This window comes from Papio anubis, chromosome 1, assembly GCF_008728515.1.
Source record: "Papio anubis isolate 15944 chromosome 1, Panubis1.0, whole genome shotgun sequence".
In the NCBI taxonomy this organism is placed as follows: Eukaryota; Metazoa; Chordata; class Mammalia; order Primates; family Cercopithecidae; genus Papio; species Papio anubis.
The window spans coordinates 98,375,287-98,392,496 of NC_044976.1; the positions used below are offsets into that span (position 1 = coordinate 98,375,287).

The window sequence follows — 17,210 nt, forward strand, 5'->3', positions numbered from 1 at the left end:
TGTGAGTCCCAAAAGAAACTGGATCCAGCTGGGCATGGTGGCTCACACCTGTAATACCAGCTTTTGGGGAGGCCAAGGCAAGGTGGGAGGATCTCTTGAGCCCAGGAGTTAAAGACAAGCCCGGGCAACACAGGCATACCTCGTCTCTTTAAAAAAAAAAATCCCTCTTTGTCTAGCTTGGGGAATGTTGGAGGTGGGGGTTTGGTCCTAGCACTTCCATCAGCTGGCCTCAGAGGCACATCAGTAGTGGCATAACACCTGCTGACTCAGGCTATCCCAGAGAAATAGCCATTGGACCCTCTCTTTAGGTGTAGTCCTGGCTTTTAATAAGAGAGTTTGGGCTACTGAAATGCAAGTAACTCATCAGTCCCTTCAAAGTATAGATAAGAGCCAGCCATAAACTTAATTTCATACCTAGCATTGGTGGTTACCTTGAAACTGCAGTAACATAATCAAATTGCATTAGCCAGCTTTATATTTAAGACCTACTGCTTCAATTACTTTGAACAACACAGTCTTGTGTGGAAGCAAAGAAAGTCGTGCTGTAAAGTGGCATTAACTTAGGAAACCCCAGATTCTTTGAAGGAGACTGTTCTGAGAACTCACACCAGAACCAAAGTCAAGCAGCCAAAAAAAAAAAAAAGATAAAGCCCAGACTTTAATCCTTGTTAGACGGACTAACCCACTGAGCAGAAAAATCCCCAGTACAGCAAAATAACCCTAAGGAAGATTAGGACAGAAATATTCCCTTTATATGTAATGGGTCAACACTTTTACACACTGGTGTGCCCCAGCTATCATTTCAATCTTCACTTCCTTTATTATCATAGAAAGTAAAAAAAAAAATCCCTTTATACTGCAGAGCAAAATGAATGCTGTGTCTAAGTTCCTAAGAATCCATTTTTTTAGGTTTTCTTTCTACAGTGGCTAATTGGAGAGGAGTTAAGAGTTCAGACTCTGTAAGTAAAGATCTGATTTCAAATTCCATCCTGCCTCAGGCTGCCCGTGAGCCTCTGGGTCGGTTGCCTTTCTAGGTGCCCAGCTTGCTCATTTGTCAATTGGAACTAACAGCAGTGCTCATGGGGGTTGCTATAAGAACGAAATAGGCCAGTGCCTGGTGCAATGTAAATATGCAATATGTGTTAAATGTTATAAATGCTAACACATGAAGTGCTGAAAGGTAGGATGACGACTTTTGAATTTTGGTTTGTGTGGTTTTTCCCCTCATGAGTTCCAGTCTGTTTGGCCCCTAATGGCAAACTCTATCAGGTTGTGAGTCCTTGTTAACTCCACCAAAAGCTGAGAGAGATAAATGGACCCTTAGCAGCAGAAAAATTGCCTTCTGAAATAACCTCTTCCTGATGCATCCAGCATTTATGTGCTGTCCTTTTTTCCAAGACAAAAAAATTGCATGTTGGAATTGGATTGGAGACATTATCTCGTGATGATTAAGGGAGGTTATTACTGCAACAGTTCATGAAATGAAAGCTACCTGCTTTTACCTAGGGAGCTCTTGAAAATAACCCTCTTTTTCCCCAGCAAATAGGCAAGGAGAAGAAAGATTCCAATAATGGATAGCATTACAAATCCTTTTTCATGTACTCTGCTTATCTAAATTGGCACATGATGCCTGCCCACCAACTCTCAGAAATGGTGAGAGGCACTGACTCATCCATCAAGCCCCACCTAACAGCCTGGGAGGCACCAAGGAGGATATTTCTTTCTCTGCTGCCTGTTCCTCACCAAACTGAATCAGCATTTCAAGGAGCTCAATTCCCATTCTGAAAGGTAATACCTTCTAAAGATGGGGATGGCAGCACTTATGGAAATTCTAACCCATCAACCGAAAGATAGGCATGTGAAGGTTAAAGAGTTACCCCACGGTAACTTCCCCAAATGCTCTCCATTCGAAACAATTTTAATTTTACATATATATGTATATACACTCACAGATAAACACACATACGTACACATATGTATGTATCTATGTACATGCATACATGTACGTGTATGTGTGTGTGTATATATATGCATATATATATATTGCCTTCTGAAATAACCTCTTCCTGATGCATCCAGCATTTATGTGCTGTCCTTTTATCCAAGACAAAAAATTGCATGTTGGAATTGGATTGGAGACATTATCTCGTGATGATTAAGGGAGGTTATTACTGCAACAGTTCATGAAATGAAAGCTACTTGCTTTTACCTAGGGAGCTCTTGAAAATAACCCTCTTTTTACCCAGCAAATAGGCTATATATATATAATGTATATATAAATATATATGTATATGTAAATATATATGTGTGTGCATATATATATATATAAAAAGATAAAGCCCAGACTTTAATCCTTATTAGACGGACTAAGCCACTGAGCAGAAAAATCCCCAGTACAGCAAAATAACCCTAAGGAAGATATATTTTTTCTACAGTGGCTAATTGGAGAGGAGTTAAGAGTTCAGGCTCTGTAAGTAAAGATCTGATTTCAAATTCCATCCTACATATTTTCCCAATACTTCATTTATACTTGCCAAATTTTTTCTCTCCCCCAACACTACCTTTGGAAAGGGATTAGGTAAGAGTCCCTAATTTAAGTCTTGCATTATTTAAGCTTTAAATTAGGGCTGAATATTCTCTTAACTTGAGCGGTCATTGAAAATGGGAAAAAAAAAAAAAAAAAAGATGCACAAACATTTGTGTATATTGGAATGGGAAGGAATAATAGGGAAAAAATTAAAATATAAAAGAAATGGATATAAACAAATTCCTTATAAAGTACCTATCAAGAACTTACACTATATCAGGCATTCTTTAGGTATCCAGGATTCCTCAACCCCAGCACTATTGACACTTTGGACTAAATAATTCTTTGTTGTGAGGCAACTGTTCTGTGCATGACAGGACACTTAGCACCATCCCTGGCCTCTACCCACTAGATGTCAGCAGCACCCCTCGCCCCCGCCAAGTTATGAGAAACAAAAATGTCTCTAGACTTTGCCAGATATCCCCAGGGAGCAAAATCGCCTCTGGTTACATACCACTGTGCTAGATAACACAAAAATTGCCCTGCCTTCTAGTTGCAATTTTTGATTTATGCCCCTTAAGGACAGTAAGTCCTCAAAAACTCAGTGCATTATCTGGTGTAGAGGTTGTCAAACGTCCTCTTCTCCATTGCTAGGCTACTGCTGACTTCTGACCAAGTGGAGGGGGTTGGGGAGGTTCTGGGAGCGTCCAGTTCCTTACTCTCAGTTATGCTTTCTAAGCCTCTCATCATTTCCATTAGCATTCTGATCTTTTAGAAAGCTTTTCTAGAGCAGTGAATCACTAACATTCTTCTGATATTTATATTGTCCATAAATATGAGAAGTATCAAATCAACACACAAAAATAAGAAGTCAAGTTTTGCATTGAAGTGGAAATTTTAGGAAATGTTCTACATCAGTAGGCATCTTCTGTTAGAGGTTTGTAATTCTAAGTAATTAGCACCAAGATGTTTCCTAGTTATCCTTTTTAACTCAGAGTTGGCTGTGAGTAAGTGATAAAGAATGGAAGGGAGGTGTTTGTTTATGTTTAGTTTTCACAAACATGTCATGATGTACCCAGTGACTTGAAAACCTTCAAAAATATTCATTAACAGATATGCCGATGAGGTTTGCAGGTTTTCTTTTTTTTTTTTTTTTTTTTGAGACGGAGTCTCGCTCGGTCGCCCAGGCTGGAGTGCTGTGGCCGGATCTCAGCTCACTGCAAGCTCCGCCTCCCGGGTTCCCGCCATTCTCCTGCCTCAGCCTCCCGAGTAGCTGGGACTACAGGCGTCCGCCACCTCGCCCGGCTAGTTTTTTGTATTTTTTAGTAGAGACGGGGTTTCACCGTGTTAGCCAGGATGGTCTCGATCTCCTGACCTCGTGATCCGCCCGTCTCGGCCTCCCAAAGTGCTGGGATTACAGGCTTGAGCCACCGCGCCCGGCCGCGGTTTGCAGGTTTTCAACCTCATATTCTTACCATATTAGTCTAAAGAGATTCTTGGGACGAATCACATGGCATTATATTACCCACGGTTTTTTCTTCAGAGAGAAACAACAACAAACACCAGTGCATTTCAAAATTCTCTAAGGTGTCATTGGCCGAGCAGACCAAGAGCTTTGTCTCTATGCCCCAGGAAAAGAAAGGGGCAGAGACAGGAAGAAACTAGCTGGAGTCGCCGGGCTCATGCCTGTAATCCCAGCACTTTGGAGGCCGAGGCAGGTGGATCACTTGAGGTCAGGAGTTTGAGACCAGCCTGGCCAACATAGTGAAAGCCCATCTCTACTAAAAATACAAAAATTAGCCGGGCGTGGTGGCGCACTATTGTAGTCCCAGCTACTCAGGAGGCTAAGTCAGGAGACTCACTTGAACCCAGGAGGCAGAGGTTTCAGTAAGCCGAGATTGCACCATGGCACTCCAGCCTAGGTGATAGAGCAAGACTCCATCTCCAAAAAGAAAGAAAAGAAAACTCTATGAAGTTGTTAACATTGACCAGATCTCTAAATGGTGAATTGCCCCAGATTCAGGCCTTGGAATTCTTATCTCCCTCACTTTCTAGGAAAACTTATCCACTCCTGTGGTAATAAATACCAACTCCCAAATGCATATCTTCAAACCCAGACTTCTCTGAGCTCCAGTCTTGTATATCCAACTGTCTTCTCCATCTCACACTTGATTGTCTCAAATTTAACACATCCCCCACAAATCCCCTTTCTTCTCTCTCCCAGATTTCTGTTCAGCCAATTGTATTTGCATGTTTCCAATTATTCAGGTAACAAACAGTGGAATCACCTTGATATCTCCCTTTCTCTTATCCCCTGCATGTAATCACCAACAAATTCTGGCAGTTCTTTCTCTCAAATATTTCCAGAATCCAACCACTTCTCACCCTTCTACTGGCAACCAACCTGGATTACGCCATCTTCATCTAGATTTTTAGGACAACTGACCTCCATGTTTGCCCCATCCAGTCTATTCTCCACACAGTGTAACTGTTTACATTTCAAGTCATTGCATGTTTCCTCTCTGTTCAGAATTCCAATGGCTTCCCTAAAGCCTTTCCATGCACAAGGCCCTGTCTATCTGACCATCTGCCTCCTCTCCGACTTCATTTCACCTTTCTACTCTCTCAGCTCTTGCTTCAAGCTCTGTAGTTACTCTTCCATCTCTCTGGAGCACACTCCCTTTGAAACCCTCACGTCTCTTCATGTCTCTGCTCAAATGACACTTTATCAGAGAGAACTTCCCTCACCACACTGGGTGAAATAGTGCCCCCCCCCCCCAGGCTTTCTCTGTATTCTATATCCTGCTGTTTACAGTCCCTATCCTGCTTTTCTCATCAAAAATATTTTTTCTTCATAAATAAATGTGTGTGTGTATTACACACACATATACATCTGAAATATATACATATTTGTATTACACATTTATTAATGTAGGGGTTGACAAACTATGGCCCAGGACCAAATCTAACCCTGATTTTGTACAGACACAAGCTAAAAATGGTTTTTACATTATTAAAAGGCTGTAAAATAAAAAGGGGGGGGGGGGAGATGAATAAGCAACAGAAAGCATATGTGGACTGCAAAACCTAAAATATTTAGCATCTGGCCCTTTAGAGAAAAAGGTTGCCAGCTCCCGTATTGTCTCCCACTAGAATGTAAACTCCTTGAGCTCAGGGACTCTGTTTTGGTCACCATAAGATTCCCAGCACATAGAAGAGTGCCTGGTTCAAAGTAGATGTTAAGTAAATATTTTTAAAAGAATGAATGAATAAAGACAATGAGTTTTTGTGTTTTGTTTGTTTGTTTGTTTGTTTGCTTGTTTTTTGAGACTGGGTCTCACTCTGTTGCCCAGGCTGGAGTGCAGTGGTGTGATCATAGCTCACTACGAGCTCGACAACTTGGGCTCAAACAATCCTCTCACCTCAGCCTCCCATGTAGCTGGGACCGCAGGTGCACGACCAGCTGATTTTTTTAAATATTTGTAGAGACTGAGGTCTCACTATGTTGCCCAGGCTCATCTCTAACTCCTGGGCTCAAGCAATCTTCCTGCCTCAGCTTCCCAAAGTGCTGGATTATAGGCGTGAGCCACTTCTCTCAGCCCAACACTGAGTCTTAGTGAGGTAAGGCCACTTGTCTACGGTCACATAGGAAGCTGGCAGATGAACCAGGATTCAAACCCAGGTCCACCTGATTCCACAGCTGGGTCCTGATGTCCAAGCGCTGCTTGCAGCAATGATTTGAACCTTCTTGTTTTCTATCTTTGTAGACTGTCTCTAACAGGCAAATTAGGTAACTACCTAGTGGGACAGGGGATGAAAGAAGAAAGACATACAGTATGTTGCAGAAAACTTTTAAAAATTATATCATAACAAATTTACATCTGATATCAACCATAGTCAGTGTGCTTTCATATACGTCATCTCTTAGTGTCACCAAATATCTGTATAGGGTAATGAGCGTAATCTGTAATTATGCTCATTACACACATTACAAAACTGAGTTTCAGAGAGGTTAAGGGAACTGGTTTTCACAAGAAGTGAGTAGCAGAGACAGAATTGAATCCAGATTTATCACTTTTAGTGCAGAGCTTTCCCGTTTACCGAACTGGACCAACAAATATCCCCACAGCTCTGCTGAAGGGTAAAAGTGCTGCCATGGATATGGAGGAATTTTAATAAAATGGCAGTCACAGTTCAGACACTTCTAAGAAACCAGGGGCTACTCCATTTCACTTAGAGGTCTGTGGTGTGCAAGAAAACCTGCTCAGTTATAAACGCCAATCTACCAATGGCCAGGGGCAGCAGCAAAGTAAGAACTTTGAGACTGAAGCAATGAGCAAGAGAGCTGTCAAGCTGACCACATCTTGGCCTTTTATTGGTGTGTCAATAGCACAGCATTTTTGAGCTGCCAGGCCCATGACCATCTTCAAGAAGGAAGCCAAGAAAACTGACAGTTCTCTTAGCTGACACGAATATCCACAGCTGTCACCTCCTGGATCAGCTGCTGAATCTAATCAGCCATCCTCCGAGGCAGCTGACTTTAGAGCCTTAGTGTATTTGGCTGAGAAACTATGTGTGTTACGTGGCTGCCAAGGGCCAGCCTTCTGCGTGATTGCCAGTGTATGTTTTTATAGAGTAGAGGTCACGATGCTGCCCCCTGGAGTTTATTTGAATCTGACACGAAGCTGTATGCTGGCCAAGATAACAGCTCAGAATGCTTGCAACAGTCCAGTTTCAAATGTCGGTCTCTTTGTCACTGTAAGTTCCTTGTGATGTGTGCCCTTCCTCCCGCTCCCCCTCCCCCAAGAAAAAGTAATCTCTATAAACAGCTGCAGTTGAAGCTACTGTACTAGATTTGGTCCATTTCTGCATCTCTTCACTCTACTCACTATAATATGGCCCAACTCTTAGGAAATTGAAATTAAATCAGTGTGTCATTTTCAATGTTAGAATGTGCAAGAATTTTAAGCATTAAATGGCTATGATTATTAAATCAGTTTAATAATTATAATGTTTTCTTCAAATAATGTATATGATGACTTGGATATGAAAAACTGGTGAACTACATAATAACTACAAATGTACCATTCCTTTTGGTACAACTTTAAACTTATGTCTCTGTATTTTAAAAATCTCTTTTTTTTGGAAGTAACATTAGTAATTGCAATGAAGAAAATGGAGCAAAGGTCAAATGCTTTACCTAATATGTTTCTTTGTCCAAAAAAGAAACCTTGAAAATTGTTCAAAATCAGGCATTAGGTACCTTCTATAAAGTATCATGCTTGGTGTGATGCTAAGTGTGACATTATGTTCTTAGAAGGTGTCTGGCTACTTACACACATATTCCAAGGAAAGTTTATATATGGGGAAGATATATTTGAGAACTCTGCATTTGTACTGTGTTAAGCAATAAAAAAGTACACCTTCTTGTTGTCAGGCTTGAGAAAGAGATCCAAGATCTTGAAAAAGCTGAACTGCAAATCTCAACAAAGGAAGAGGCCATTTTAAAGAAACTAAAGTCAATTGAGCGGACAACAGAAGACATTATAAGAGTGAGCATTAACCAATTTTAAAACTGTAATTCTCTCTCAAAATGAATCCACAAACACCATATAATTTTTCAAAGCATATCTACATTTAGATTCTATGTTTTAAACTGTATTAATCATGGAGAATTCTTTTTTCTTACAGTCTGTGAAAGTGGAAAGGGAAGAAAGAGCAGAAGGTATGTTTTTGAATAACTTACTTTATGTTAAACTAAGGTTTTTTGGTAATTTGAAATGGTTCCCGTTATTGTAAATATATTCTAAATGTATTTTGAATTCATTAATTTTACAGAGTCAATTGAGGACATCTACGCTAATATCCCTGACCTTCCAAAGTCCTACATACCTTCTAGGTTAAGGAAGGAAATAAATGAAGAAAAAGAAGATGATGAACAAAATAGGAAAGGTATATGAAAAACCTTGTTGAAGGGCATGTTCTTAATTTCAGATTTTACAGTGTCAAATAGTCACAACTTGCTAGGACAGATTATTCTTCCAGGTTAAGCAATGGTTCATTTTACAAAGTTCTGTGAGATAGGTTAGTCACTGCATAGGTGAGGATAATGGGGGTATATTAATAGCATTTATTCCATACATTTTATTCCCTAACAAACCAGACAGGGATAAGGAAGATAGAGACCCAAAGGAGACAAGAAGCTCTTAAAAGCAAAGCTTCCCTGGTCAAAAAAGTATTTCTCCTGATATATTCCATCCAATAGACATGCTTTAGGGGTTACGAAGATCTTTTTTGAAAATGAAAATATTCCTGCGGGAAGTTTAGGCATTATTTTCCTCCATGGGAGATTGACTTATATAAAATCGATGCTTCAAAGCTTCTGGAAAAATGAAGGTTTGCATTAGAGCAGAGAGAAAACCTTTGAATTTTAGAGTGGAAGGAAAAACTACTCTTTATTTGCAGATAGCAGTCATTTATTCATTCAACAAATATTTAGAGAATAGCTACTACGGGCCAGGTTCAGTTAGGCGCGTAGTAGGTATTCACTAAATACATCATGGTAGGGAGTGCAATACAGAGAGTAAAGCAGAGAAGTTGGACAGGGAGAGTGCAGATGAGAGGTGTTGCAGTTTTCTTGGATAGTCAAGGACGGCCAAGAACCATGAGGCTATAGAGGAGGTAAGAAATACAAAAAGGGTTCAGAAAGAAAGGTGGGAGGACACAACAAAAGCAAGCTGTAATTTTGCACAGAATTCTGTTCGCTTTACCTTTCCTATTGAAATTCCAGCCATAGGGATTTTACCTGGGTCATGAAGCAAATCTCATCTTCCCCAGTTCTCTCCAGTCCATTTGTCTCAGTGTAGATGATATTGCTCTATTTTTCAGTCCTTCCTCTACTTGAAAATGGGAGTGAAAATGAAAAGAAACATAAGGCAGAAAGAGAAGTGTGTGATTCTAGCCTTCTCCCTCCCATTTCCATGCCAGTTCTACATTTAAACAGCCTCTTCATTGTGAAAACTGTAGAACACACCTCTATAATTTCACTGGGCTGCTGGCCTGTACAACAAGGATGTAACTTAATAAAATATACTGTACTGGGCACTTTGCCCACTGTGATGCACAGTGCAATATATTCTTCTTGACTAAAGAAGAGATTGATTCTGCCCATTGAGAAATGCAAAAGAAGGTACATCCATCTTGCTGAATGTATTAATAGGAAAGAGGATATCTTTCAGTTCCCCAATGAAATTCTTTCCTATTTGGAACCATCAGCTTATCTCCTCTAATCAACTTCTCTTCTTCAACCCTTTCTGTTTTCAGTAATAATTCCATACACCATTACATAAAAACCCATGTTATTCCAGTTGGTCATTATATCATTAATGAGTAAAATCAGAAACTTAACAAACAGACAACATCTCACATAAAAGAACATGAAGGGTATACTTCATATGAAAATAAACATTGTGAAAGCAGGTTAGTTTATAAAAGGAAAGTTAACTAAATCAAAGATCAAATTCGTTTCTTAACAGCTTTATATGCCATGGAAATTAAAGTTGAAAAAGACTTGAAGACTGGAGAAAGTACAGTTCTGTCTTCAATACCACTGCCATCAGAAGACTTTAAAGGTACAGGAATAAAAGTTTATGACGATGGGCAAAAGTCAGTATATGCGGTAAGTTCTAATCACAGTGCAGCATACAATGGCACTGATGGCCTGGCACCAGTTGAAGTCGAGGAACTTCTAAGACAAGCTTCAGAGAGAAACTCTAAATCCCCAACAGAGTATCATGAGCCTGTATATGCCAATCCCTTTTACAGGCCTACAACCCCACAGAGAGAAACAGTGACCCCTGGACCAAACTTTCAAGAAAGGATAAAGATTAAAACTAATGGACTGGATATGGATGTAAATGAATCCACACACAATATGGACAATGGTCTTTCAGAGGAAAGGGAAAACAACTTCAATCACATCAGTCCCATTTGGCCAGTGCCTCATCCCCGATCAGTGATTCAACAAGCAGAAGAGACGCTTCATACCCCACAAAAGAGGCTGATGACTCCTTGGGAAGAATCGAATGTCATGTGGGACAAAGATGCACCCTCCCCAAAGCCAAGGCTGAACCCCAGAGAGACAATATTTGGGAAATCTGAACACCAGAATTCTTCACCCACTTGTCAGGAGGACGAGGAAGATGTGAGATATAATATCGTTCATTCCCTGCCTCCTGACATAAATGATACAGAACCGGTGACAATGATTTTCATGGGATATCAGCAGGCAGAAGACAGTGAAGAAGACAAGAAGCTTCTGACAGGATATGATGGGATCATCCATGCTGAGCTGGTTGTGATTGATGATGAGGAGGAGGAGGATGAAGAAGAAGCTGAGAAACCATCCTACCACCCCATAGCTCCCCATAGTCAGGTGTACCAGCCAGCCAAACCAACACCACTTCCTAGGAAAAGATCAGAAGCTAGTCCTCATGAAAACACAAATCATAAATCTCCCCACAAAAATTCCATATCTCTGAAGGAGCAAGAAGAAAGCTTAGGCAGCCCTGTCCACCATTCCCCATATGATGTTCAGACAACTGGAGATGGGACCGAGGATCCATCCTTAACAGGTAATAAAAATGACAAGGCATGCCACTGCTGTTCAGTCATGTGACCAGCTTTTGTGCTAACACAGTCTTGCTTTCGGCTTCTCTGACCACCTCATAAACTAATACACACTGAGATTTTTTTATTAATGCTGATAGGGATTATTATCACTATAGTAAAGTGATTAAATCACTTCAAAAGATAAAGAAAGTAAAAATAAATCATTGCCTTATTTGATATTGTATTGATGAACTTTAATAACTTGAATTTCATCTTCTATCATGGTATGGTGCTGCTTGTCAGTGTATTTGGGTCACTAATATGTTGGATCATCAATAACATATCTTTTCCCACTAGAATCTTTTCACTACTTTATTTGTGCCTCACTGTGATTTAAACTTCTTATATAAGTTAACAAATTGCCTTAATTTTGCAAGAAAGTACAGGAAACAAATGTTATTTTCAGAGTATTTTATTACCTTGCTGTATCTTGTTTCTCCATATGTCTATAGTTTCATTAATTTTATTTTCCTAATTTTTCTACATTTTAAAATAGAATGTTAGTTTATTTTATGTTTTCTATAACCTTTAACTTTGCATAGTCTTCCCCAACTTAGCCTATTTATCTTTTCCATTTTCTATATATTAGCATTTCTCATTCTTCATAAAATTTTTATAGCTTTATAGCAAACCAGCTATTTTAGCATTGAGTGGAAAATAACTTTAACACTTTTTTTCTACAAAAGTGATAGCTTCTCAATTTTAGATTCCTTGTTATCACTTAAATATTATATTCTAGTTATCATTTATAAAGAATAAATAAGAACCTGACAAAATCAGTTATAATAGCTGTACTTACCTTGGCTAAAGATGTAAATCAAATTATCCTGACATAACCTTTCTGTATGTTTGCTAGGGATAGTAATTTTAAATGTCTCTAATGGAAGGATTCTCATTAAAAAGCAATAAATATTAAGTACGGCTAATTTCACAAGTCGAACTTGATAATTCTATGGAAGTGCGGTAGTACCTGCACAATTCAATAATATTTCTTCCTCTACAACTCATCAGTCCAATATTAGGTAGCTAATAATAGAGTAAAATGAACCTTCTCCCATTCTTTTAAGTAGTTACAGTAGGTATCCCAATGATAAATCTCATTACCTGAAGAATTTCTAAGCTTTTGGAAAGTATACACGCATATAACTTCCTCAATCAGAGTTGACTGATATGTCCCACAATGGAAAGCTGAAGATACTAAGTTTCTTTCCATCTTAAGAAAGAGCTTTGTTCACTGATCAAACTTTGCCATCTTAAACTCATTTTAAAAACAAAAAACACGGAAGACTTCGAAAAGAGGAACACGCTGTTTATGGTCAATAGCAGTGACATTATCCACTATAAAACCTCCCTTTCCTGAACTTGGATATTAGCCAGCTCCTCCTGAACACCCTTATTTCTTCTCCTCTAACCTTGTCAACACATTTACCCCATGGAAAATGACAGGAAGTGACTAACATTTCCAGACAACACTAATCATGCCCCTGAACTAAAATAATGAAAACAGGAAAACCTATTCCAGACAAAGTAACAATACAGAGTTCTGTATTATCAATCAAAGTATCTTATAAACGGAATGCTCCAAATTCCTCGCCTTCCACCATGATATTGTTTTACATTGCTGTTTTCCAATTCGGTGTACAGACTACAGAGCTGATGTGTATTTTTTAGGTAGGTTTTAAAAATAAGTCAGTCACAGTGTCATATGCCTTCAGGTGCCATCCATATACAAAGAAAAATAACCACCTATGTACTCCAATTTCACAAACACCAAGTGGGTTGAGCTTCTCCCCATTACTCCCCAAAAAATGCTCATGATACTTGAAAACTCACCATTTAGGTCAATTCCTTTGTTTATGGTATACATCCCCTATTTAATATAAATAGCTCCAGTAGGCATAATAGTTAAGAATTGTTCGTCTCTTTTCCCTTGGTATAAATATGGTTATCAATGCCTTATCTAAGAGCAATTTTAGTTTGGAAAACTGCATGAAGAAGAAAGAAATGGGAAAAGGTGGAAGCTGGAGATTCTAAAGACAAGATTTTGTTAGTCAAAATTTTGAACAGAGTAAGACATGACAGAAAAATTCAGGCAACATTATGTCCATCTGCTTAATGTAAATATAACATGTTCGTAGGATAAAGCTCAATGCCAGACACTTCCACCATTGCATGGCCCCAGCCAGCTCTGCGTGGGAGCTCACTGCTACCCCTACCAGTCAGCGGGTAGTAGCTGGCTTTCTTTGGTAGTCCTCACCAACCTATTCTTGTACTTCCAGCTCTATTCTGTCCTCTTAGAGATGTCAGTGGCATTCCAGGATGAAGTGGTGGGGACCTCAGCTCTGGGAGTTCACATGCTACTGCTGCTGATTGCCAACCTGCAACAGCCATTAGAGTCCAAGGGACACTGAGAGTAAGGAGACTTCTACCACGTTCAGCCAGCTGAACCCATGCATCTAAAATGCTATGGGAAGAAGAAGCGGGGATCAGAGAGGAGCAGAAAATAGAAGTAAAAAAGAGAGCTGATGGCCCAGGGTTTTTAGCTGCTAAACCAGGTCTTCTATTGCCAACATGCTCTGGCCCCATGCATTTACCGGAACTCACACTATCTACTTGACATAGGCTTGAAAAAAGGAAAGAAAGGAAAGCAGACTCTAGCAAACTTCTCTGAATGTCCACAGCACACAGGATGTGCCCAATTTATGGAATTGGAGTGACTGTAAGAAAAAGCAATTTGCCCGTGACTTAACAGAGACTCTTAAAAAGCCCCTCACTCCTACTCTCTTTTGTTGGTAGGGGCAAGGCAGAGGTCCATAAAATCCAACAGCAGAAACTTCATAAAGCCTTGCTTTCTGCCTTCTGTTCACCTTCTGCTATGTAACTACAGTCTCTCCCAGCAATCGAGACCTGCTTGCTACAGAGCACATTCTCTCAGCTCATCCTAAATTCTAGGGAATACTCTTGGCCCTGCCACTAGACATGATCATCCCTCTTAAAGTTTCAAGGGAAATAATGCTCTTTAGCTTCATTGAAATGAAAATATTTCATATAAGTGGAGTGACAAAATAATGATGATCTTGTTAAGAATTAGATCCCATCCCTTCTCATATTTGTGCAAAAAGTTTTCTTAGGCATGGGGTCATTTCCATAGTCAAAAAGTAACCAATATATGGCATAGAAATGAGAAAACATGTCTTCCATTTTATTTTTCATTAGACAAAATTGTCCAATCAGTTACATAGCCTGTTCTGGGGCCATATTACCCATGAATGTAATATTAGATCATTAACATAATCTTTAGATCTGTGCCTTGAAAGCATCTCTCAACTTTTGGAACATGACTAAGGCAGCTATACACTGAAATCCTAAATAAGAATAGAGTATCAGAATACTTACTCATGCAGAATAGCAGAAAAGTGTTATACATTCTATATCTGCATTTTTTTAAAATGCTTTCTACATTCAATATATTATTAGCAGAAGAATATTATCCAAAAAGATATATCTGCCATTTTAAAGCATGCTTATATCTTGACAAAGACATTTTATAATCACTCCAACTTTTAATAACTGGTTCACATTGTTTCATTCATAAATAAATTTGTTCTTGGTATTATATATCCAAAGGCCAGAGCTCCTTTGGGAAAGGAAGTTGAATGAGCTGAAAGCAAACACAATCATGAAATAGAGTTCAAGTGTAAACACCATTTTATTTTGGCAGTACATAGCTCAGAAATGTACATAAAATACAGTCATCAACCTATAGGAATCTGTATGTATGGCTAATAGGGAAACTGTACACTAATCCTGTATTTGTTCCACTTGTACTGTGTTTACTCTACTAATTTTTCTAATCTTTATAGAAATAGGTTCCTTCTAGTTCTGAACCTGCTTCTGCCCTAAGTTAACCATAGCTTATTATTTCTACTATCTTTTTGTGCTACTAAATCAATGCTCACATTGTTGGATAAAACCATCTGAGGTATGTTCTAAACTTTCCTGCATTCTATGAATGGCCATTTAGGGTAAAAAATTGAGGAATTTTTGTAACTCTCTTTTTTTTTTTCTTTAATTTGCAGCTTTAAGGATGAGAATGGCAAAGCTAGGAAAAAAGGTGATCTAAGAGTTGTACCACCTATATAAACATCATTTGGAGAAGAAACTAAGAAGCATTTGCAAATTTCTCTTCTGGATATTTTATTTTTTCTGAAGTCCAAAATATTATCATTACAATGTACCATATTAAGCCATGTGAATAAATAGTAGTCATTATTTGTGAAAAAAAATCCCAAAAAGCTGGGGAAAACAAACGTGTAACTTTTCCAGTTACTTGACATGATTCACTGGGGGAAAACCAGCATTTTTTATTCTATTGATACCAAAGCATTTCTAATAAGAGCTTGTTAAATTTAAGAATAAAGTTATTTAAAATATTCTGAGTGTAGTATATTAACTGGCATTGTGATTTTGATGATACAAAGATTGAAAGACAATAGGAAAGCATTGCACTTCATCACAGAAATATTCAACTCTGACAAATAAACACGTCATCGTGAATTAATAATGCCTTAATAAAAGTACATCCTCCTGCTAAGTATCACTTCAGTTAGTTTGGTAGAGACTTCAAACCCTTGCCCATATCCAAAAGGTGCATCCCGTAATGATCCTCGGATGTGGGGACTGGGTTTGGATTGTCTGGCCAGTACACAGATGATAACTAGCACATTTATTCTTCTTAAATTATCATCCTTTCCTTCACTTAGTTCAATGTGAACCCTGTGGTGCAATGACCAATTATGACCTCAGGATGTTGGATAGAGGATGTCCCATACCTTCAGAGAGCACAAATCTGGTCTAATATTTCACTGATTCTTGTGAACAAGTTAGACAGGGGTGGCCAATCTTTTGGCTTCCCTGAGCCACATTGGAAGAAGAATTGTCTGGGCCACACATAAAATACACTAATACTAACAATAGCTGATGATCTTAAAAAAAAAAAATGCACAATAACTCTTACACTGTTTTAATAAAGTTTATGAATATGTGTTGGGATGCATTCAAAGCCATCCTGGGCCACGTGCGGCCCACGGGCAGCAGGTTGGACAAGCTTGAGTTAGAATCTTAATATTAAAATTAGTAAGAATATTTATGGCATATTACTCCTAAGTATTCTTGCCAAGATATTCAATCCTAATTTGAAGCGGAGTACTCCCATAACAATAAATTCTTTCCTACCCTGCCTTATTATATGTCCCTCCTTCCAACCCCCTCAAGATCCACTCCTACACACCTTCCCCTGAATCATACCAGTATATATTACCCAGTTCTTCTTCCCATGAAAGTCTCTTTCCTCCCAGGACAGAAACTGAATTTCCCTGCCGGGACTATGTATGATCAGACTTCATCTTAATCATTGGTCTGAAGGTAATGAGACGTCAGAGAAGCAGATGATGCTGAGGAGGACAAGCATTAACCTACAGAGCCTCCCCTCCAGCTGAGTGGTTTTGCAAGGGGCAGCTCTTCTCTAGTGGGAGAGAGCTACTTCTGGTGGCCTGAAATGTTCTGGGAAACCTGGAGGTTCAAATTTTTGAAGTAAAGTACTTTCAACAAATACCCCTATTCCAGATCCACAGACTCCTTCCCTTTCACAGCTCTGAGTTTAGCATATGTGACCTCTCAAACCTGCACGTTCCTTTGTTGCCTTGCCAGCCTTAGGATTGAAGGAATAACCCTTAGGATTATTTTCACACAGTTTGCCTTCTGTCTACAACAGACATAGGTCTCTTTAAACATTGCCATGATGCCTGCCTGGCTTTCTGGAATGCCCCGAAATAGTTGGCTGGTCTGAGCCTAATTCTTTCTCTTCAGTTTCTAAGGCAATTATCAAAAAGCAGCCAACGTCACAGCACCTGTCAGTACATGACAATACTTTTGCCCCGTACTAGTCAAGTGCAGAGCTACTTTATAACCTACCTCTCCCCTTTTCACCTATACCTCATCTCAATCCAGTATA

The 17,210-nt window shown here is 39.1% G+C and overlaps 1 protein-coding gene across 1 annotated transcript in view; it reads left to right on the forward strand.

The window, feature by feature from the left end:
• PALMD (palmdelphin) overlaps nucleotides 1–15,636 on the forward strand; it is a 48,300-nt gene extending 32,664 nt beyond the window's left edge. The window contains exons 4-8 of the mRNA XM_003892248.3: nucleotides 7,965–8,079; nucleotides 8,219–8,252; nucleotides 8,366–8,479; nucleotides 10,063–11,160; nucleotides 15,277–15,636. Of these exons, the coding sequence (XP_003892297.2) occupies nucleotides 7,965–8,079; nucleotides 8,219–8,252; nucleotides 8,366–8,479; nucleotides 10,063–11,160; nucleotides 15,277–15,320 (1,405 nt within the window). The 3' untranslated portion in view covers nucleotides 15,321–15,636. The remainder of the gene's footprint in view (nucleotides 1–7,964; nucleotides 8,080–8,218; nucleotides 8,253–8,365; nucleotides 8,480–10,062; nucleotides 11,161–15,276) is intronic.
• Nucleotides 15,637–17,210: the final 1,574 nt, after the last annotated feature.